Source organism: Tachysurus fulvidraco, chromosome 5 (assembly GCF_022655615.1).
Source record: "Tachysurus fulvidraco isolate hzauxx_2018 chromosome 5, HZAU_PFXX_2.0, whole genome shotgun sequence".
NCBI lineage: Eukaryota > Metazoa > Chordata > Actinopteri > Siluriformes > Bagridae > Tachysurus > Tachysurus fulvidraco.
Window position 1 is genome coordinate 13,114,689 of NC_062522.1, and position 22,598 is coordinate 13,137,286.

Below are 22,598 nucleotides of genomic sequence, written 5' to 3' on the forward strand. Positions count from 1 at the left end.
TGTTTTTTTTACTTCAGAGGTTGGAAATTATAAGATGCAACCTCAATTTCAACGTACGACAAAGCCACAAACCCTGAGTTAAGGGCTATAAATTAAAGACCAAATACAACTATTCCGATGCTACACTTCAATAGTTACTCTGAATTGATCCTTAACCATTAACCAACTGGGCTTTAATATAGAGCAAGACACATTCACATTCATCTGCCTTTTTGGACCAAAATGTTTGATTTGTTGGTTTGTGGGTTAATAGTGCAATTCATCCAAACACAGAAATTAATTCCTGAACCAGGTTGTCGAATATTATCCAAAAAAGGACGATGTGACTGCAGGTTTTCATTACACAGGTTTAAGCAAGTTCAACTTGGCTTTCGGAATATTATGGGGTGTTGATTCCACATGGTTGGAATAAAAACCTGCACTCACTCTGGTCCTTTCTGGATTAGACTGCGAACTTCGATCTAGAGCCCCTGACATGACAATGCCAAGATGATCTACAATTCCACTTCTGTTATAGACAACACTGATGATATTCAGCAAATGATATATTGTGTCCTGCCCAACTTAATGCACAATAAACTGAAACAACTGAACTGGTGAAAGCTACTGTTTAGGCAAGCAGCACAAAACAAACCAGAGGTTTAACTGAAACAGGGCTCGAGCTACTGAGACTAAGTTTAGGCAGCAAGGCAAATTACAAGCCAGCTGACCAAAAGAGGGAGGGAGCAGAGTCGTGGTTTTCTGGGTCAGCAGTGGTTAGTGCCAGAGTTAGAGCAGTGGCATGCCCTGCCCAACACATCCAGCCTTAAACACATACATCACTTCAGAAGCATCTAGAATGAACTGTGTGGTTTTTATACATATTGCTACATGAGAATATTAAATATACAAAAAAACTAAATTTGAATGTACATAGTAGATTAAAAAAGATGGACAATCGCTAAAAAAGGACTTAGAAATGAAAATGTGAGATGGAAACAAGTTTTTGGAACAAAATATAACTTGAGTGTGCTTTCCAGCCACTCGATGACATCCCTTTTTATGTGTTTCTTCAGACAATTCACATAACAGAAGTGCATGTAAACTAATGCTTTTGAGCTTTATTCAAATCTGTGAAACACATTTAAAAGGCAACAGAAGAGACATAAGAGAGTCTGGAAATCCAAAAAGAACACAATCAGCTTGAATATCCATATATTTAAAAAGACCAAATCGCAAATTTACTTGTGTTGAAATGCAGGGGAAATAATTCAGGCCTTTAATGGTGATTAATAAAACTTTTCTCCCATGAATTGTTTCTTCGGTCATTTAATCGCCATCTAGATTGGCCATGTTGGTGATTTTATTCCATGCATCTTTGAGAAAACTACAGGTCAATTTAACTAATATTTTTCAAATTTTAGTCCTTTCTGGATGCACATATCTGTGATTTTCTATACAGATGTCTCGCACTGGAAAATTAGTGATACTTTATGCCATAATTAGCTTCATATCATGAATATTAGTGACTCTCCTTCAGATCTGAAACATTTCCTAAGTCGCAAAACAAAAATGGAAACTTCTTTTTCACCCCAGTAGAGAAATAAGAGCCAGCATCTGTTCTCTAATTCAGTACCTAGTGGACTACTTGGATGCCATTTTGTGAGTGTAGCTTGATCACTTGAGACAAATATCCAGGTTCATACAAGAGACACCCAGCGAGACAATCACTTAGGTGTCGTCATAGTGTACAAGTATGTGTGAAGTATCATCATGAAAACTGAAAATTATGCCTGATAACCACTCTCATATCACAACTACATCAGTTTAGTATTATATTAATAGTATTTCATTTCTAGTATCTCAGTACTAAAGTAGGATAAGGCAGATCAGGCAAGCGCACAGCACTTAACACCTAATTCACCTGCATGACATGACCAGAACAGTGTTTTAACACGTAATGGGCCTGTTCTATTCTCCACCTCACATCTGACGGGTGGAAGGAGTGATGAATGACAAATACACATTCACATCGTAGTGTGAGATCCAGCCCACCACCTGCATTCAAAAATACACACCCTTTTCCTGCTAAGGTCAAAGTTATAAGGCACATGTCTGATCAGATAAGCACAGCACAGCTGTAGCCAGATGCAATAAAACTACATGAGTTAAGGTGTTCCATTAAATAATAATAATAAAATATGTAATAAGCCTGCTTTCTTTTTCTGATAAGAAAATGGTCATGCATCATTTATTAAGGTTCAAAACATGCTTAATTTTTTTTTATATATTTTTTAATACTTTATATTTGGCCATCTATATATATGGATTATTATTTCAATGCAATTTTTCAGCCTCAACTTCAAGAATGAATTAGTTGTCTAAAGCCCTACACAAAAACACTGCAAAAAAAATGAAATCTGATCCTAAAGCTCTAAACTACCACCATCATTTAACCCAGCAAAGCAAGCTGATGTTGAAACATTTAAGACATGTTTGTCTGAAGTTTTCCCTCAGATGGAAGGTTACACCAGGCTACACTGGATAGATTCATGGCTCGTAAAGCTGCTCCATCCCAGCAGCCTCATTAGGGCTAAGAGTGGGACAGAGTGGGACGTGCAGTCTGCAGTGATCTTAAAGAAGATTTGAGGAGCACAGTGAGGTGACAGTTGTCACGTTACATACACAACACAGCTGTGTCATGATAAATGCACTCCATCTGACTCGTCTCATTGCTTTTATACAAGCTACATATGTGAATAAGGTGACTAAGATTCATGAACTGAATACAAAATATAAATGAAAATGATGCATCAAGACTTTTCTCCTTCCCTGGTGGGGGACAGAACTTCACCTAACGTTTCAAAAAGCTGAATCGCTGGCTTTTCTAAAGCTAAGATTGAAAAGCTACCTCTTTATTTGGAACCATTGAAAAAAGGAAAAAGTTTTGTTGCTGTACTAACTCCTCTGTACCAGGTTTCATCCTGATGGTATTCTTAAACCCTGACCCATTTTACCAACATGAAGACTGTAAATGTAAATTAAGCCCCAGCATGCAGATATACGCTGCAGTCACACGCCAAAATGCTTATTTTATTAAGTTTTATGCCAAAGCACTATGCCACAAATGATATTTTCTCATACAATTTCCTACAGCAATATGCATTTGGAGTTATATGTAATAATGGATCAATAGTGTCACCATGTTGCACTTTTCTGTTTTCAGTTGGTTGAAGAGCACAAACGTTTTAGAGACTCAATGTTTCAGAAAAAAATTAACTAAAAAAAATTAATAAATAACTTCTTTCACTTCCAATACTGGCACAAAAATGTTTGTTTCCAAGGTCCTATCTGCATAATTTGCATATAAGGCAGATCAACAACTGAAAACAAGAGCCTCACCTCAACGTCGTAGAACTCCTGAGCATCGTCCAGGCCCTGAACACGAATCTGCAGAGACTTGCCTTTGCCTCCCGTCCCAGACGAGTTCAGGCTCTGACCAGGTTCCAGCGTGCTGATTCCGGGGTTGAACTGAGAGCCCAAGCGCGTGCCCGGAGTCTGTAGGGCCCGGTATGTGCCCTCAAGCTCACCCATTGCTGCTCACGGCGCAGCCGGGCTTCTCTCTCGCTCACACACCCTGTCTGTGAGCAAAACACGAAATAAATATGAATAATATATCCTGAGGAATTTGAACATTTCCATTCATCAAGCCACTATCTTTGCTGTACACCCTGATCCCATAATAGCAGCCTACTGATTGATGTATTAGTGCAGCTGTTCTGTTCAAGAAAGCCTGACATCACCTACTGGAAACACAGCTCACTCTCTGCTGAAAAGTCATCCATCATGTACAGTGACGTACAAGCGAGAGATGGAGCCACCTCCAAAACAAACTCGGACGGTATTATTAGCCCGTGCTTTTCCTGTCACTCTAAAACACTCACCCAAAACGACTTCTTTATATAAAAAAGCAAGGACAAATGTATTTTTAAGTGTCCAGCCATGTTCCAGCAGAAAGATCATAACTATAAAAGAAGTAGGTTTAAATGCTGCTACCAATTTCAAACAGGCACGCTCCTGCGCGCACACACACACTTTGAGAAACCCAGATAAAACAGCACCTTTACAGACTAGTTACAGACTACAGACATTTACAGACTAACAATTATGGTGAATCTTACAACAATTTAATAAAATATCGAAGACAAAAAATCCTTTCACAGCACTGAAAGTTTTACTTATCCTAATATGATGTCCTCCATCACATTTTTAAATGGTATGCAATGGTGTGATATCAAACTGTGAGTTAATGAATCTAGGGATCAGTCATCATGAATGTTTCTGGTCCAATATCCTAAGACAACAATACAGCCATTCACTTTTGATTTATGCCTTAGGCTGTTTCAGTCTATCAATATACAAAGTCTGAAGTAGACATTTCATCCAATATGTGCTAAAAGTTGATAAATGGAGAAGCCTGTGGGCTGAAGTGGAGGACGAGTAAAGGCATGTGTTCAATCAGCACCAGCAGCAGGCAGATTGAATGGTGATTTCAGAGCACATAAACATACAAACATCATTAAACAAGCCGTAAATAAACAAGCAATATGAACTTAAGTTGTCTGCAGTGTTCTGTAATGGTCAGTTTAACAAATAGAGCTGGGCAGAAAAACAAATAGTTTTTAATGCAGTTTCCTTCACACAAAGTGTTGTGGAATTATCTCGAATTAGCAAAGCCTCAGTAACCAAGTAACCTACTGAGAGAGCAAATCTGATTTTCTCTCACCTAAATCTCTCACACACATACGCGCACTCGCACTCACTCACTCACACACACACACATTTTATATATACACACACACACACACACACACACACACACACACACACACACACACACACACACACACACAGAGAGAGAGAGAGAGAGAGAGAGAGAGAGAGAGAGAGAGAGAGAGAGAGATGGCTACCTCATCTACTCTTTGAAGCTAATTATTCCAGTAGCAAACTAAGTATAAAACGCACTCTTGCTCCTCTCGCCTGATTTAAAAGTCCACCCGTCCTGGTCCTGGACCTCGGGGAAAAACGAAACTTCGACCTCCCACTAACACGCGTTTTTAAAGCACCATAGATGGGAAAAAAGTGTCACTGGCGACCTAATGCAAATGGTAAGTTATTTTAAACAAAACAACGCATTAAAATGAAGTGTAAAACCAATATAAAAAAGCAGCTCCTACCTCGTATTTGTGACCAGTTTTATTTTCCTCAACTCTTTTTTCGGGAATTTCTATCGAGTGGAGTTACAAGCGCGAGCAGCAAACAAAGGCGTCATCTGATTGGAAGAATCCCAAAGCGTTCTGATTGGACGAGTCGACGAATTACCTGATTGGTGGACGTCTGGTATAATTCAGCTCCTATTGGTTAACCGTTTCATAAAGTTTTTAACAAACGGTGATTGATTTATTTGGTTGGTTTAGAGATATTTGAATCAGTGCCATCACTGGGATTTTCTAATCTAGTACATACTCTGGGCTCCTTTGGTGTTTTGGATAGGGACACCATCACCCCACTTGCCTGATAACATCTAAACATCTGTTTACACCTAAACATCTGCTAACCAGAACAACCCACTTAACTCACACTGGTGGCAAGCACTGGGAGACCAGTATAACCAGTAGGGCAAACACTCTGAAAAAGGGAGACCAGATAAACCAACCAGGAAAACCAGCATGTAAAAATGTCTGCAAAGAATTCATGGTGCTCAGGATAGTATGAAAGGTTAAAGACTATGTTTAAAGGAAAATGTATAATAAGGAAATATAAAACAAGTAAAAATGGGTTAAAATGTCAAATGCCAATGAAAAAATGCCAACCTTAGACCTACAGGGTCTTTCAAGTTGATTTAAGCTTGGGTTTTTGGCGGTGTGGAGATCTTGCTTATGTTTTCCCAGTGTCCACACTGACAAAAACCCAACCCATTGGCTTTTTCCCCAAAACTTTTTGACCCATTTATACTTATTTTATATTTCCTTATTATACATTTTCCTTTAAACATAGTCTTTAACCCTTCATACTATCCCAAGGAGCATGAATTCCTTGCAGGAATTTTTTTACATCCTGGTTGGTTTATCTGGTCTACCTGGACTGCCAGTCTCCCTTTTTCAGACTGTTTGTCCTACTGGTTATACTGGTCTTCCGGTGCTTGCCGCCAGTCTGAATTATGTTTGTTATTCTGTTGGAATGAACTTCCCCTAGGGGTCCGGACTGCTGAGTCACTGGCTATTTTCAAACGACGGTTGAAGACCTACTTATTCATGAAACACTTCAACTACCACTTCCTTCCCTGTTTGTTGCATATATGTTTATAAAAACCAAAAAAAAAAATTATGTGACCTAATGAACCAGAGAATGTATTAAATGATAGGGACTTAAGCACTTCTGTATGTCGCTCTGGATAAGGGCATCTGCCAAATGCTGTAAATGTAAATGTAAGTGTCCACTCTGGCTTTCACCTGATTCTACGTTTTCCTTACACCACAAATATGACAGTTCGATTGGCTAAACTAAACTGCCCCTAGCTCTGAGTGGGTGTGACAATAGCATAATATTCTAAAAATAAATAAATGAAAGAAAAAAGTTGAAGTATATGCTACTATATGAATTACTACTATATGTATTATAAAGATTTTATTGTTGATATTTTATCTGCTTAATTGTTTTTGGTAGCAGGTAAGAAGTTAATGTGATTAGAGGTATGGTAGCATAGCAGCTATACCACAGTTTGCCTATGTAGATGTCTCTGTGGATAAACTCCAGGTATTTTTTTAAACTACAAATATTTTTTTATTTGTTTCCTCCCAGCTCCCAAAAACATGCGGGGGAATAGGCTATGGTAAATTACACTTAATCTTGTCTCTAGATGTGAGAGTGTGATTGTATGTATGTCTGTGATGGACAGGTGTATTCTCACTTCACACAGTGTTCTCAGGATAGGCTACAAATCCAGCTTGACTCTGATCAGGATAGTGTGCATACTGAACATGAATATATGAATCATATAGACAACACAATATAAGAATAAATTAGAAATTTTAATTTATTGAAAATATCAAATATAAAAAGGATACAGAAAATACAGTTTCCTGAGAGTAGTCTGAGGTTTCAGTGCACAATAATAAATAGCATGACCTATAAGAAGCATCTCTTATACAATCAATCCCTTCAAGTATACATTAAAAAATGAGTTTTTCCTCAAAGCCCTTTTTCCTCATAATTACTTTACAAAAGCCTAAAAGCTAAAAAAAAATACATTTATTGTAAGGTAGCACAATTAGGAGCTAGGCTTTCCATCACCATGACAACAATATACACTAATATATGTATCATTATAATTATAAAATAAAGACTATTAATCATAATGTAGATTTCATTATTTTTTTCAGATTATTTCCCTGAATAGTTGAAAGTAGTCCAACCACATAAATACCAATTCATATAAAACATGCATAGCATTAGTTTCAAATGCTAATTTTTGTTCCTAAAGACCCTACTACCTTGGCCTTGGATCTATGAGAATAAATATGCAGATAATAAATATTCTATTTAATGTTTGTTGAAGCATGTAGTGGTGGGCTGTTCCTGACATATTCTGTGGTGTTTTACTATGGTAGCAGCTTTCTGGAGGACATGGTGTCGAAGACGCAGGTTCCGTCTCTGCACGTGTTCATTAGAGATCTCCATCACACACTTGGCAGGGAACCAGCCAGCCTCCCCATCTGGAGACCGTCCTTCCATTAAACCTGTCATAAGAAGTAGTGGAATATGTTACTGAGTTGAAAATGAGGTGTTTTTGAGAATTAAGCATGTTTGGGGTGCAATGCAATGACACCATCTGATTGATTTCTTTATCTGTTTCCACGATAAATCAGGAAACATATATAGCTTATCTATATCTGTAAAATTCATAATTTGTTTCATGTCCATGCACAGAAATTGTACTGCAGTTTGTAACTGCCTATGATACGTTCTAACAAATTTAGTAGGTGCAATTTCCTCAAAATATTAGCAAACCTGTGACTTAATTTAAACCACTGTAGTTCTGATTAGGCACTGATTAGTTACTACACAGTAAATTGATGCATATTAATGAGCTTGGTCTTTCTTTGTCCTGCGATCTCGAATTGCTCGATTTTAGCCATATAAAAATAAATACCTCCTGTTCATATTTTTTTTAGTTTTGTCCTGCAATATGCCTCCTCTAACAAAGTAGAACAAACAAAGACCAAAAAGAAATTCTAGACCTCCTATTCGTATCTCTATTAGTATCTATGTAGGACATATGCTTGTTCTAAAATAAGGAATTTGCATCCACGTACTTGTATTGTGTATGAAAATAACCAGTAGATATGACTTGCATGGTAAGGCAAGTCCTTTTTTGTTTTCCTGCACCAATCTTTGTGAATTTAAATTACATCAATCTGATTGCACATATTCGCTTTCATGTAAAAGGGATTTTTGAAGCCGTTTTCATACTGGATTGTTTAAGATCTACACTACCTCAGCGTTCAGAGCTATCAGTACAATTACTAGCGGATTATTTGGCTGCATGTAAATTTACATTGCTGGCATTTAGTGAATTATTATTATTATTATTATTATTATTATTATTATTATTATTATTATTATTCCAATTTATACAACTGAGCAATTGAGGGTTAAGGGCCTTGCTCAGGTGTCCAGCAGTGGCAGCTTGGTGGAGCTGGTATTTGAACTCATGACCTTCCGATCAGCAGTCTACATTATGTATACAGTATGCACTAATGTATCCTGGAGTAAGTTCTTTTAACTGTCTTTTATAATGTCATTTTAATAACTGTTTTAATCACCGTTAGTTGTTTTCTGGATGATGCTGACTATGTCATCCAGCTGTAGACTGAGCTCTCCAGGTTGTTGTCCATTATATGCCTCAATACATCGCACCTGAGGACAATCTGAGACATAAACAATACAGTGATTCATTTACATAATTCATTAAAGCTGCCGGTCAAAAGAAGAAAATAGCTGCATTTGCAATACAAGCACAACTCTGCCCTCTAGTGTGGATTATGAGTAATACAGAACTTCATGAAGAAATGATTTGGAGAGTGATTCTTATGGTGTCATAACACCCCCCCCCCCCCAATGTTTTTCCAAAAGCATAATTGAGTCTCTTGTTTGCTATATTTCCCATTTGCTACAATTTGAATTACTATCCTGAGAGTTATGTTAGCTACTGGAATCACTGTTATTCTAGCCTGGAATTAGCAAAGAAAACAGATTACACAAGTACTTTGTATGTTTAAATAAAAATCTACTGACTAAAATATATGTTTTAATAAGCATTGATACTTAAGAAATAATATATAAATAACCCCAAAAAACTAAGTATAATAACAAGGTACTCAAATATTTTCCACCCCTGGAATTCATACATGGGCTTAAAAAACAACCTCCAAACTAAAAAAATGTTCACAAATCTGTGTTCTTTGAAACTCAGGCACTTACCCCACTCTTTATACACTCCTTCCTCAGTACTCAGCACCTCCAGCCAGCTGTCTCTCTCTTCTCTGAGGATAGATTAGCAAATTGATCTGTAAATCATACCTTTAAATCCCTACCTGTAGTACAAATATGTACTGTGAAGTTTTTGGGTTTTTTCCATGATGATGTAGACTTAAACTCTTTGCACTCTATCACAGCAACATTTTCCACACTCAGGAGGTGTTAAAATTACCATTTGGAGGTATACATTTACTGACTGTAAACCATTTGTTGCTGTTAACCATTTGTTGTCAGCCCCTCCTACCCTGTTCATCAGTGAAAAGGAACTACTGTAGCACATCTGTTGACCAGATATCATGTGTGTGGTAGTCCATTCCAGCACAACATTAATGCAGACATGGTTGTGTGTGTTTTGATGGTAGGAGTGTACCAGATACAGAAGATTTGCTGCACATTTATTTTAACACTATCAAGTCAAGTCAAGTCAAGAAGCTTTTATTGTCATTTCAACCATATATAGCTGTTGCAGTACACAGTTAAATGAGACAACGTTTCTCCAGGATCATAGTGCTACATAAAACAAAGACAGAGCTAAGGACTTAGTAAGTAGTCTTATCCACATGTGCAACTGTGAAACCTGGTGCAAACAGTGCAGGACAAGACAAACAAGACAGACAAGACACCGCAGGACAAAAGACAGTGCAGACAAAAAATTTCAAGACAATGCACAAAAGACAATAAACAGAAACAGTGCCGACCAGTGTAAATACTGTATGTTCAAAAAATATTGTGTGTACATTATTATCCCTGTAAACCAAACATATCTAACAGACAATAGTGCTGTTGACAGAATCTGACACTGACAAACAACTGTGCATTGAAAAAAAGAAGAGTTATAGTCTCTAGTGTACTGTGTACACGGCCTTGGGTCTAATAAATTTATCACCAAGTGTATATGTTTAGATACATAATATGTAATTAGGTTTATACTCAAGCTACTCACAGTGTGGAAGCCTGTAGTAAAAGTTGGTATGAGCCTCCTTTATGGTTCTGCAAAATAGCCAGTAGAAATACTCTGCTTACATCATACCCTTCCAGATCATGCTCAACTTTAGCACCCTCAGTGACCTCAATGAGGGAACGGTGGACATGATCATGAACCACATACCTGTCTGACCTACACATTAGACACAAATAAATTAGATTAGATTAGATTAGATTAGATTAGATTAAACTTTATTGTCATTGTGCAAGGTACATGTACAGAGCCTATGAAATGCAGTTAGCATCTAACCAGAAGTGCATACAGTAGATGGCTTATTTACAAGTGGTAGTGTAATAAATAAGGGTATGAGGTTATACAGAAGGTGTAGTAATATGTACATATAACTGAATAAGGGTATATATAGTGTGGTTTTTATATAAGTATGATACAATATGAAGTGGTATGACAGATATAGCTGTACAAAAGGAATGTCATTATGAATATATACAGACAGAATAAATATGGATGGACATACAGAAGTACAGAAGTGTAATTATAAATGAAGGAGATGTTCAGTTAATAGCAGATCCCAGAACAACACAATGCAGTAAGTAAAAATCTGTGCATTCTGTAAATTAAAAATGTTATTTATTTACCAAGATGTGGACAAACATCATTTCCACCATTATGTATTTTTAGAGTTCATTCTCACCCTTTCTTTGAGGCCACAAGAAGCAAATCATTGAATAGGATCAAATGTACAGGGCAATTTTTCTTCTGGACAACGATATTCCCAATCAGAGGAATCTGAGTCATTTCTCCATCTCTGATTAACCAGCGAGAAGCTGACACCAGCGGCAAGGCCTGAAAGACAGGCAGGAAAAGAGAAAGATAGAAAGAAAGAAAAAAGAAAGAAATTTAGAACACAAAAGAAAGGAAAAGTGAAAGACAGAAAGAGAGAGGAAGAAATTGTTTAAACCCTTTTCACATATAATGAAGGAAATTTAACCTTCAGTTGCTTCATATTAATTGAAATCAGAAGGAAACAAATAATTAGTTTGACAGAAATTAATATTTTAACATCAGTCACCTTGCCCTCAAAATCTATTTTGTTGACAATGCTGACAAGGTCCTCAATCTGCTTCACCTTACCCACTTCCCTATTGCATAAATACAGCACCTGCAGACACAAATGATATGTCTTTTCATTAAACAAATTTCATGGAGCTGCAACACAGGTTGTGCTATAACATTTATAACAATTCACATATCATTAATTTTCCATTAGAAAACAGGGGAACAGGTGACTTATAAAACAGGCTGATAAACAGGTACCACTGTGGCAACAGAGATAGTCCAGAAGACAAAGCATAAGGACAATACAATAAATCAGTGTTGCAAGATTGAAACGCATGAAACAAGACAGACAGAAATGAGGAAAAACAACACAATGCTTTGGAAAAAGCAAGAGGAAACAAAATGTGCAAAAGCTTCTTGGTTTTCCTTGTTCGTTGTATTTGGGTATAGTTTTTGGCTCCTATACCCAACGCTGCTGTTTATTTTTCTTCTCAGACAAAGCTGGTCAGTTGAGCCACTAAGGCAATAAGGAAAGTGTACAGTGGGCTCAAATTGGCCCAAGATTCAAGATTTTCATTAGCAAGGTAGAAGCCTGACAGCAAGCATGAAAAAACAATACAAGTTTTTTTTTATTGGCACATAATTGCAGCCAAAAAAAGTAGACTGGTGTTTAACTACATCACTGCTAAGTTATAGAAACTAGACAGGGTAAATGCTGTGGGCATATGCAATGACTATGTTTTGATTTGTCCGTTCATTGACAAATGAACTGATTTTTCATTTGAGGACACATGTGTCCAAGTATTCATGTGATCTTACAAGTTCGTTTGAGTACAATTTCATGACACAACACAGTATCTATAAAAAAGTATTTTTTTTTACACAATGACCATGTAATCGGTGTGTGAAAAACATGATTACATGTAAAATTACGTATGTGATTTTTTGTAAGGGTGGTAATATCTTAATATCTAGCACTGAAACATGCGGTGAAGAATTTTCTTACACACTGTATAGCTCTTAACTTTGATGTGACTTGCTAAACTATACAATATATGGATAGGAACTATATGGGTTCATTCAAATGGGTTATTAAACCTTCAGTGGAACATTATTAAGGTTAAACAAATCTTTGTACTCCTCAGAAAAAAATTATTTATTAATCACTACTATACTGTATTTACCTCAGAAATCCTTGTTAAGGCTGCTTCTGCAGAGGCCTGAACATTTGAGTTTGAGTCTGTCCTCTTTAGGATTGTCTGCAATGGGAAATATTTTCAGGCAGAAGCTTTATACAGCATCATATTCACTGAGTCCTATTTAATTTCTGCACATTTGTTCTGCTCCCTCACCTCCATTAAGACCTTGATGTGGGAGATCCTCTGAAAAGGCAGCGAGAGGAAAGAGTCGAGAGTCAGCCGATTGCAACAGGGATCCTCCTGAAGCTTGTTTACGATCTCCACAAAGCGAGGACACTTTTTTCTGACAAGAAGTAACCAAAAATATGTTAGTTATATTTGCATGAAAGTAGAATAACTTGTAATTAGTGCTATTTTTTGGTATCAGAGTATTCATAAGTCTTTGATTTAGGAAGGCGTGGATCATGAGGTTAAGTCACAAGATCTATGTATGTCAATGAAAGATATGAAAGCACAGCCCTTTAATAAAATGGTCACTCACTTGAAAAGCTAATTTGGTATGGTCAAGCCTCTAGCTGCACTAATTATTGAGCTTCTTTCTGACAGTCCTAACCCCACCAATACAGATGGCAGTCAAGCTTATCAAATTATGTCTATTTAATATAAATATTAAAACATGTTTTCTACCTCAGGTTCATGAGTGTGTTCTTCTGGCATGGCATGTTGCGGATGTAGTCCACATAAGCAGTGAATGGTCCAGTGGCGTAATCAAGGACAACATCACAGAGACCTTCACAAAGCAAACCGGAGCCCAATTTCTGAACCATTGAGTCAAGGAATCTACAAGAACCAATAATATACATAGATATAAACATCCTTCTGTCATGAATGCAGACATGAATACTATGTTATTATTTCTCTCTGTGTTTTCTAATGTGGTGACTTACTTCTGACTGATTTCTCTTATTTTGTGTATGCTGGAAAAGAGTGATTTTTGGTCTTGGGGAGCTATAGCTGAACTTATTTCTGGAGATTCCATGAAATGTTTCACAACAACAGAAAGCCGTTCAAGATATGACTGCTCAGATGTTGCCACTTCATAAATACTCTAATGTGTGGACAGAGAGAAAGATGCACACACAAATACAAAGAGATCAGATTAAAATAAGATGGAGGATGAGAGAATTTATGATAAGTATTCTGTAGACCCTTCATCTGTGGTTGTAATACCTCCTGAAGATTAAGCTCCTCCTTGGTGATTTTATTTAGAATTCCACTCTCTTTCACAACACAGTGTTCCTGCCAGAGTTTATTGTCCAGCATTTTCCACGAATAAGCAGCATTCTTGACTTTCAAGCCTGAGGATGCCAGCGTAGCAGCACTTGATTGTTCAGGCCATTTTGATGACATTTTGTTGCAGTCCTGGAAGGACTGACTGCGTGAACAGCTAGAATCTGTAGATGGTTTGTTGAAAATGGATAATTTCTTTTGTTTTGTAGAAATGCATAAATCATCTACACTGTTTTTCTTCTGAAACACTTTGGCTTGAGACCCAGTCCCCTCCTCAGATAGCATAACATTGCCAATATTCTTCAGTATTTTCGGTTTCTCTTTCGTTTTAAGTGAAAGTGTCTGGCAAAGCTCAATCCTCAAACTCTCAGCATGCTCATTATGCTGATATTTATACTCCTCATGAGTGGCGTTGATTTCTTTAATCCTCTTCCTGGCAGTAGGAACAGGTTTTTGTGAATGGGTCTTCAGTGCATCACTATCAGTTTCATTTCCTGATGGTAGAGATATTTATAGGGTCAGAGTGACAAGGAGAGAACAGTGACTTAGGAGCTAGCGCTGACTTACAATATTAAAATGTTTTTTTTGTTTGTTTTTGTATTTTTTTGTTAATTAAAAACATCAGTAATATAAAGGTATAACTAATATAAAATGAAAACTACTGTGTAATATATACTATAAGTAATGTATAATAAATGTGTAATTAATTAACTGACTCACGTTTAGGTGCTGTGTCATCGTCATTCTTTGGTAAGTCAGCTTCCAAAAAAATGCTCTTATTATAGTCATCAGTAGCTTTTCCTACTGTGAAAAACACAAAATTCCACTGAGAATTATAAACTGAGCTATAATCATACTATCCAGCTCCATTTACCGATGTCCCTTCCCTTATTTCAGATGCCACTTTAGTGAACATTTTCCAGGTGAGCAGACCGTGACCTTGACTGATTCGCCACAATAATATTAATAAATTCCTCAATTGTAGCATACAGGACATCATTCAGGAAACATGTGCGCTAGTGATGTTTCTCTAATGAGTTATTGAGGTTCTTCATGTTTTCCCTCTATCACCTATCTGTTTTTTCACAAGAGCGATCCTGAAAATGTTCTGCAGCTTTAAACTTAACCTTTTACTATAGCTATATAAGGGTAAAAATACACTTTCCTGTGACTATAACATTGTACATTTAATTATTTAGGCATCTTATGATTAAAGCTGAACTGTGTATTAACCTCACCGTTACTTATGATCCTCTTCAATGGCTCTTTGGCATGAGGTCTTGCAGGAACAGGTATATCTGGAGGGACTCTTTTGGGATCTTTATTAACTTTATTCTCTGAGGTTGTCATATAATTGTCCGCATACTCTTGGGTTTTCTTTGGTCTATTCTGGCTGGCGTTATGACACACACAAGGACATGAAAGCGGGCAGGCTGGAGGAACCAAGTGGCTTTCACTGGATCCATCTGTGAGAAGAAATTATATATATGAAATTAATAGAGAATTAATATAAAATCAACATTGATTACCATATGTCAACATTTTTGCTGTAGATGAGAAAAATTATACATAAGCTGATATTGTTGACAGACAGTCAAACACACTTGAAAAGACATGGATCAAGATTTGATAATCAAACTGATGAACAAAAATATGACATACTAGAGGCAGCAGTATCCGTGTTAAACAAAGAGGCTTGGTCGGCATTGTCAGCTTGGTTCAGGGTTTGACTGGGTTTGCGTAGGCGAGGCTTAGGGGTTGGCCTGTATCGTGCATCAGTTGTGGTGGTTGTTCTTGGAGGGGAAACCAGGACCTTCTGTGTTGTTCCACATATTATTTGGGGTTTTGGGGGTAAGGGGGGTTTGGTTTTGAGCCTATCATTTGTACCCATGCAGCTCTTCTTGTGATCCTTACAGCTCTGTGGAATAACACTTTTAGTATGAAACGTCTGATCATGGCTATGAAAAAATCAATGTAACAGATTCTTTAAAATGATCAACATCAATGATAGCTTCATTTGGATGTGACTGAGTGGGAATTCTTGAATAATTCTACTTTATTCTTGTACCTACTCTTGTACTTTTAAAAAGTCATTCTTTTGCCCAGCTGAAATGCTAATCATTTATGTTCTCACTAAATTTATGTGCTTTAAATTTAAAAACACAATACACTATTATAGACAACAAACTTCTTCAAAACAGACAAATAAAGCTGGAATTTCCTCAAGAATTATCAATGAATCATACATGATAACATGTCTACTTTGCCTTCCATATAAAAATAGTCATAACATATAGAGATGCATGCTGAAATAAGTTAGATTTAAGCTAGGTAAATTTGCTAGCTGGGATTGTTTTCATTGCTAATGGTATTTTAGCATTCATAAGGATTTTTAAATGTTAGCTAACCAGCAAGCCAAATGCTAGATTTGTCTGAGTTGACAGATTATTTAATGAAATTTGAACAACATTAATCAACTGTTTATTCAATCCAACCAATCAATCAATTAAAATACATGCTCTTTAATACTTTAATTATAGTAGGTTTTTTAGTAGATTTAAACATTCAGATTCAATGATTTTCATTCAGTAGATTTTGGCTCAATATTTAAACTTTTAATTGAGTAAGTGTACTCATACTTTTATTTAAGTACTGTACTTTTTCCAACCCTGAACTGCATGTAGAAAACACCCCATTTCTCACTCCACCTTTCTACCCCCTCCAGCCCCCACACCAGGATTGCTAGCTTGGTCAGGTAACAAATACAGCGTTTGCATTTTCTCACCGTTCAACATAGGGAATCCTTTCAAGCTCATGCCCATGCATGCTGTTTATTGTCAACATTACTGCAAGAACTGAGACTGAGACATTCCTCTTACTGAGAAAGAAGCAATTTATTGCTGAGCTCATGGCTGTTTCTAAAATCCCCTTGGGAAAACCCCAAACAGTGAGGAATGCTCTGCCTGATTGCAGAGGAAAGTATGTACATGAAAAATGGGCAAAGGGCTATTGTATTACAGCACCCTTAGAAATAAACGTGGCAAACTCTAGTTTCTTTGTCGCTGAAGTGATACCTTTACAATTACACATTTTACACTTTAACTGTGTATCTTTCTCTTGGAAACATAAATACAGTATTCCTTTCACAACATAATCATCCACAAGTATTTATGATCAAATGATTGCTTCATTACAACCATTTAAACAAGGCATTATAACAGTACAATTGAATGTGCACTGTAACGGACTAAAACTGATACACATCTTTGACATTTTATCATGTCACTGTAGTGCGGAACATACTGTATAGTCAGCTCTTTTCTGCACAAGTGAAAAAATTGTGATCAGTCCAAGTGAAAAAAGGGTAAAAAGTAAATAGTGTGGAAATGTAGGTGCTGAGTCACATATATTTGATTTCATGATGTTCACACTTTTTTTGTTAATTCCTGTTGAAGCTTTACATCATCTCAGAATGTTCAGATGCCCAACAACAGAGTAACATGAATTAAATTGGGGCATGTATGCCTTTATTATCATCACATATACATTACAGCACAACACAAATTCTTTACTTCACATAGCCCAATTGTGGAGACTGGGGTCAGAGAACAGGGGCAACGATGATACCCTGGAGCAATGAGGGTTAAGGGCTTTGCTCAAGAGCCCAACAGTGGCAGTTTGACAGTGCTGGGGCTTGAACCACAGTCCTCCTAACATCAACCCAGAGCCTTAACCACTAGGACAGCCACTAAATTTTAATTTAAAAAATGTTATTTTTTTGCACTAATTGGGCTATTTGTCAACAGAAGATGGCATGTCATCATAAAGTTTAGAAGAAAAGGCACACTCTGCAAATGGGTAAATTACATGAGAAAAGGTGAAACCAAACAAGTAAAACAACACTATGGAAATACTTTCATTTCTTTGTAATAGAGAAAAGAAACTATGTATAGTGTTACGAACATTTTCAAAAGAATAATCTTGATAGGGAGCTTATATGGGATGCTCTATATCTTGACCACAGAGTAGTACAAGAGCCCCTTTTAAACCAGTCATTCATTATTATTATAATAGGCAGCTGGTCATAGACATGACCTGATTTTGTATACCAGTTGTACAAATCTGTGATGCAAGCAGGCATTTGAATGGTTGGGTTATATGAAATACAACCTTTATTTATAAATAACACAACAAAAGATTATCTAAAACACTTACCACAGTTCACCTCTCCCTTTCTTCCTGATTATAAATCAGCAGTTAATCCACTTCTGCTTCACTTGTCATATGTTCGAATCACCAGTCTATAGAGTTCAGCTCTTCTTCACACATGCACAAATACACACACACGCCCACAGTGCAAGAAGAGTCGAGATGTTGATAACGCCCTCTGACAGGAAAACAGATTATTCTTAGAAGGAGAAAGAAAGCACCTTCCAGTTACAATAGTTACAATGAACTGCAAAATCTTTGGTAGCTTTGATTGGAATGGTCAAAAAAAGTACCAAATAAACATTTTATAAAATAAATGTTCCACAAAACAATTATGTTACTTGTCATGTAACAAAAAACATTCTCATAAGACTTTCAAAATTTAAATGATCACAAAACCTGAAAGAAAATCTTTCCAATTTCTGCCAGTTTCAAAACTTTTCAATAACTTTTCAATAAACAATAATCATTTGGAAAATCCAAAAACCCTTTAACACCAAAAACACAGATGTACACCTGTACATGAATATATTCAACCATATAGAGTCCAAGCTTATTCATGTATATTGTGTGTACAATGTACTAAATAGTGTATGCGATATACTTTAACTTGGTCACAAGACACCAAATCACTGTCATAAAATCATGTGTAATGTAGAGGAAAGCACAAATAAACCTAACACGGTATCATAGAAAAAGACTTTTCATATGTTATCTCGCTTTAGCGACCTTGAATTTTTTAGGTAGACATGATAACTAAATTGTGCACAGACTTTATTTCACCATGTCTATTAATTAAACCAGACCTTTTCTCGTGTACTTCATAATAACATGCCCACAAAGAGCTTTGTGTACATACAGATATTATAATATAATCTTTTGTTACCTTGCAGGTAATTTAAGGGAGAATTTGGGCAATTTGTAACAATATCAATATCAGTAACAAGCTACTTTAGTGACGCTCTCAAAAATTTATCAAGACAAATCAGTGAAGAAAACAATGAATGAAGACACACCTCAATGAAGAATGAATGAACACATACCTCTTTTAGAGGTAATCTAATGTTGAATCAGTTGTAACCTTTCCATTTGTTAAGATGTATATACTGTATGCTATAATATTATAACATGGAATAGTATTTGTTTATTATGAAATGTTAACCGACCAGTGTAGCAATTTAAAGAGTTTGTATTACTGTGAAGCTACTGAACAAATGACTGATGCTTTTAGAATTCCTGAAATATACGTCATATGGAACATTTGCACGTTATTACAACTATGCAACTAATAAAGGTATGGAAAGGAAATGAAAGAAAAGGAAAGGAAAGGAAAGGAAAGGAAAGGAAAAGTAAAGTAAAGTTGTGTTTGTTTTCAATTTCAATTTAAGTCAGATACTAAGAATATTACCTTTTATATTATACTTTCAAATGAATTATATCTAACTCTGTGTTATCGTTTTAAGACAGAATTTGATTAAGATCAGGAAATTAAAGTCTTAAACAGAAACTCTGACTCTGACATTGTATATCAATGTAATGCTCATGTTAAATATGGTGTATGACCTCCAGAAACTATAAATAAGAAAACCTAAGAAACACCTTGTACTAAGTGTATGATTTACTCATAAAGGTATTTGGTTGCTTTTAGATAATATTTTGTTCCATATTCTGATTGTTTTGTGTCTACAGTGTATACAAAATTGTGCATCACATTACAATGGAGCAATATACTTCACATTCTCTCTATATATGAAGAGATGTACAAAATTAAACATTGTCATAACAGTTTGTACGGGATGGAAGAAAAATAAGCATTAAGTATAAGCATACTGAATGTCATGCATCAGCAATGTTCAAGTTAAATACAAATACACTATAAGGCATATTTATTTATTTCACTGGTATGACATTAAGGACAATCTCAGCTGCTGTAGTTTCCAGGATCCAGACTGCAAAATAATTATCTCTGGCTGTTAACAGTATACAGTGTTTTTGGTGAATCAGCAAAAGATTTAATAATATTAGGTTAGATTTTTCAAAATTAGGACTTGGCCCCATCTAGTGGGTATTAACTTCTTGTTACTGACACAAAATAGAGTGAAACCAAATACAGAAACTGTACTGATACAAATTCTGTACTCTGTAGATGAATAACTTTGAACAATATGTTTGTCCAACATGTGGTAATACTTTTATTTCTACATTATTTGTATAAGTATTACCTTCCTTGTTCTACTTTTTTAAATGTTACACCCTGATCATAAAATGTATTTAATTGGTATTTTATGTCATGAGCCTATGCAAAAAATTGGTGCTTATGTATTTGTGGCAAGAGAGACAAGAGATCTCTGAGACAGACTCGGGTGATCCTGGACCAACATGCATACTAATGTTTAGAAATTCGGTTTGACTTGATCTGTCTGCGCTTATGTCAAAACTCTTAGACAGTTATCAGCAAGAAAACTGGAACATCTATTGGTGTGTTAAAGGGCTTGGTCACATATCTTAGCATATCTTATCTCTGAGAATCTAAAGGTAATGCCATCATACTGGCAGTGATTGATCAGTTTTCTAATCTATTTTGTGCTATCCCATTTCCAGGTCTTTCAAGAGATCTAGAGGCTGATTACACCCGTAACTCCCATGTCTACTCTTCAGTTCACTCAGATCCAGTGCTACCTGGCATTCCATCTGCCCGTTTTCATAGTAATTACAATCAAATTGACATCTATCTACAAACCTGCATGTATGAAATAAAAATTAAAGCGCCAAACATGTTTAATCATTATAAAATACACCTTGAAGGATTGGACTTTTGTTTAATTGTATTGTTTTTTTTTTGTTTTTTGTTTTTTTTAATTTAGCTGTAGTAGCCCAAATCAAAATTAGACATAAACCAGTGATCTGATGACAGTGAAACTGCTATGCTTAAATCTGGGTCTGGGTCACCTTGCCTTTCATTTTTTTTTGCCTGTCAATGATTTACTAATGAATCTGCATCTAAATAAAGGTGGTCAGTACCAAGTTTTCAGGGCCTAAAAATAAATAGGTTATTATACATAAAAATGTTTTTTACAATATCATTGTAGTGCAACATATTGGTAGAAGATATAGTGACTGATATAAATAGTTACTGAACATACAGATAGATATAGATATTTAGATCACCCCAATTCACTATTGCCAGATGCATTTTGTCCTTTAAAATATGCCACAAATCTAAAAATTAAAACATGTTTTTTTTTTTAAAGAAAACAAACAACTGTAAATTGTTTTTACAACAAACTACTGAATCGTAGTTTCTAGTATTAGTAGGCTGGCTCTGGTTCAGAATAATAAACACTGTCCTGTTACTAATAGCTCACCACTTTATCAAGAGGTTTCAGTTTATCAGTGTGTGTAGTGAATGTACCAATCAGTGACGCACATTTGTTCTTCAGAGAAAGGTCACACACATACACACGTGCAAGGGACATTGACCGACCGGCAGAAATATAGGAGAGACTCGGTGCACCTACACACCTCTACGACTAAAGCATATTACTACTTATTTTTAATGTATACAATTTTTTTTAAATGTTGTACATAATTTGATTTTAAACCTGTCCAATTTATTAACGTTACTATAAGGGCTAGCAGTATAATAATAACTTGACTATTAGGTTATTCTATTGTCAAGCTAGCCACTAGCTTGACAATAGAATAACCTAATAGTAGAGTCTGTTTCATTGCTTTTCTTGCTTGTTTTTTGGGCAAAATTAGGTTTCTCGTGTATAGTAAAGGTTGTTGAGGTACTTCCATGAACAATTCTGTGTGTGTGTGTGTGTGTGTGTGTGTGTGTGTGTGTGTGTGTGTGTGTGTGTGTGTGCTAACAGTCTGAAATATAGTGATATTATTATATTACTCATATTATTAATATTATCCTAAAGTAAAAAGAGGCTAAAGAGAGGTTAGTAGTGGAACAGCTGTTTCTAGCTGTAGTCATGTAAATCATAACAGGACCAAACTTCTTTCTGTACATTCTGCAACATTAAACTACTGTAAACAAATAGTGACGTGCTCTTTAATATATGGAATTGCTAATGTGTTAAAATAATAATAATAATAATAGTTTATGGAAAATAACATTATCGGGGTGGGGAATTGATCAACATCTCTTTAGCCAAGCTGCCACTGCAGGGTATAGAAGGCTCTTAAGCCTCAACTGCTCAGTTCTATAAGTGAAAAAAAAACCGCACACACACACACACACACACACACACACACACACACACACACACACACACACACACACACACATATATATATATATATATAAAACTACGACCAACTACTCTGACGGTAGTTGAGCTCCACTGCTGCTTTGCACCTTTAATAAG

At 36.0% G+C, this 22,598-nt stretch overlaps 2 protein-coding genes across 6 annotated transcripts in view; both read right to left on the reverse strand.

Annotated features, from left to right (window-relative positions):
* Window positions 1-5,368, reverse strand: part of farp2 (FERM, RhoGEF and pleckstrin domain protein 2) — a 44,844-nt gene extending 39,476 nt beyond the window's left edge. For 2 of the 4 annotated variants that reach the window (XM_027147451.2, XM_027147454.2), the window contains exons 1-2: window positions 5,217-5,368; window positions 3,382-3,620 (exon numbers count right to left, since the gene is read on the reverse strand). In XM_027147451.2, the coding sequence (XP_027003252.1) occupies window positions 3,382-3,573 (192 nt within the window). In that variant the 5' untranslated portion in view covers window positions 3,574-3,620; window positions 5,217-5,368. Of the gene's footprint in view, window positions 1-3,381; window positions 3,621-4,949; window positions 5,136-5,216 lie in introns of those variants that run through there. The other 2 variants (XM_027147453.2, XM_027147452.2) reach the window with 2 other exon arrangements.
* Window positions 5,369-7,124: 1,756 nt separating this feature from the next.
* On the reverse strand, window positions 7,125-22,467 carry LOC113642746 (rho guanine nucleotide exchange factor 19). Of its 2 annotated transcripts, XM_027146368.2 has the most exons (15): window positions 18,226-22,467; window positions 15,673-15,928; window positions 15,249-15,476; window positions 14,731-14,814; window positions 13,951-14,504; window positions 13,668-13,828; window positions 13,408-13,560; window positions 12,934-13,063; window positions 12,766-12,840; window positions 11,595-11,684; window positions 11,217-11,368; window positions 10,523-10,696; window positions 9,523-9,584; window positions 8,865-8,969; window positions 7,125-7,778 (listed from the first exon to the last, which is right to left on the reverse strand). In XM_027146368.2, exons 2-15 carry the CDS (start codon window positions 15,899-15,901, stop codon window positions 7,582-7,584), a joined length of 2,394 nt encoding a protein of 797 aa, XP_027002169.2. In that variant the 5' UTR covers window positions 15,902-15,928; window positions 18,226-22,467; the 3' UTR covers window positions 7,125-7,581. The 2 variants fall into 2 exon arrangements, with proteins under 2 accessions (XP_027002169.2, XP_027002171.2); XM_027146370.2 differs by lacking the exon at window positions 15,673-15,928.
* Between the last annotated feature and the right edge of the window lie 131 nt (window positions 22,468-22,598).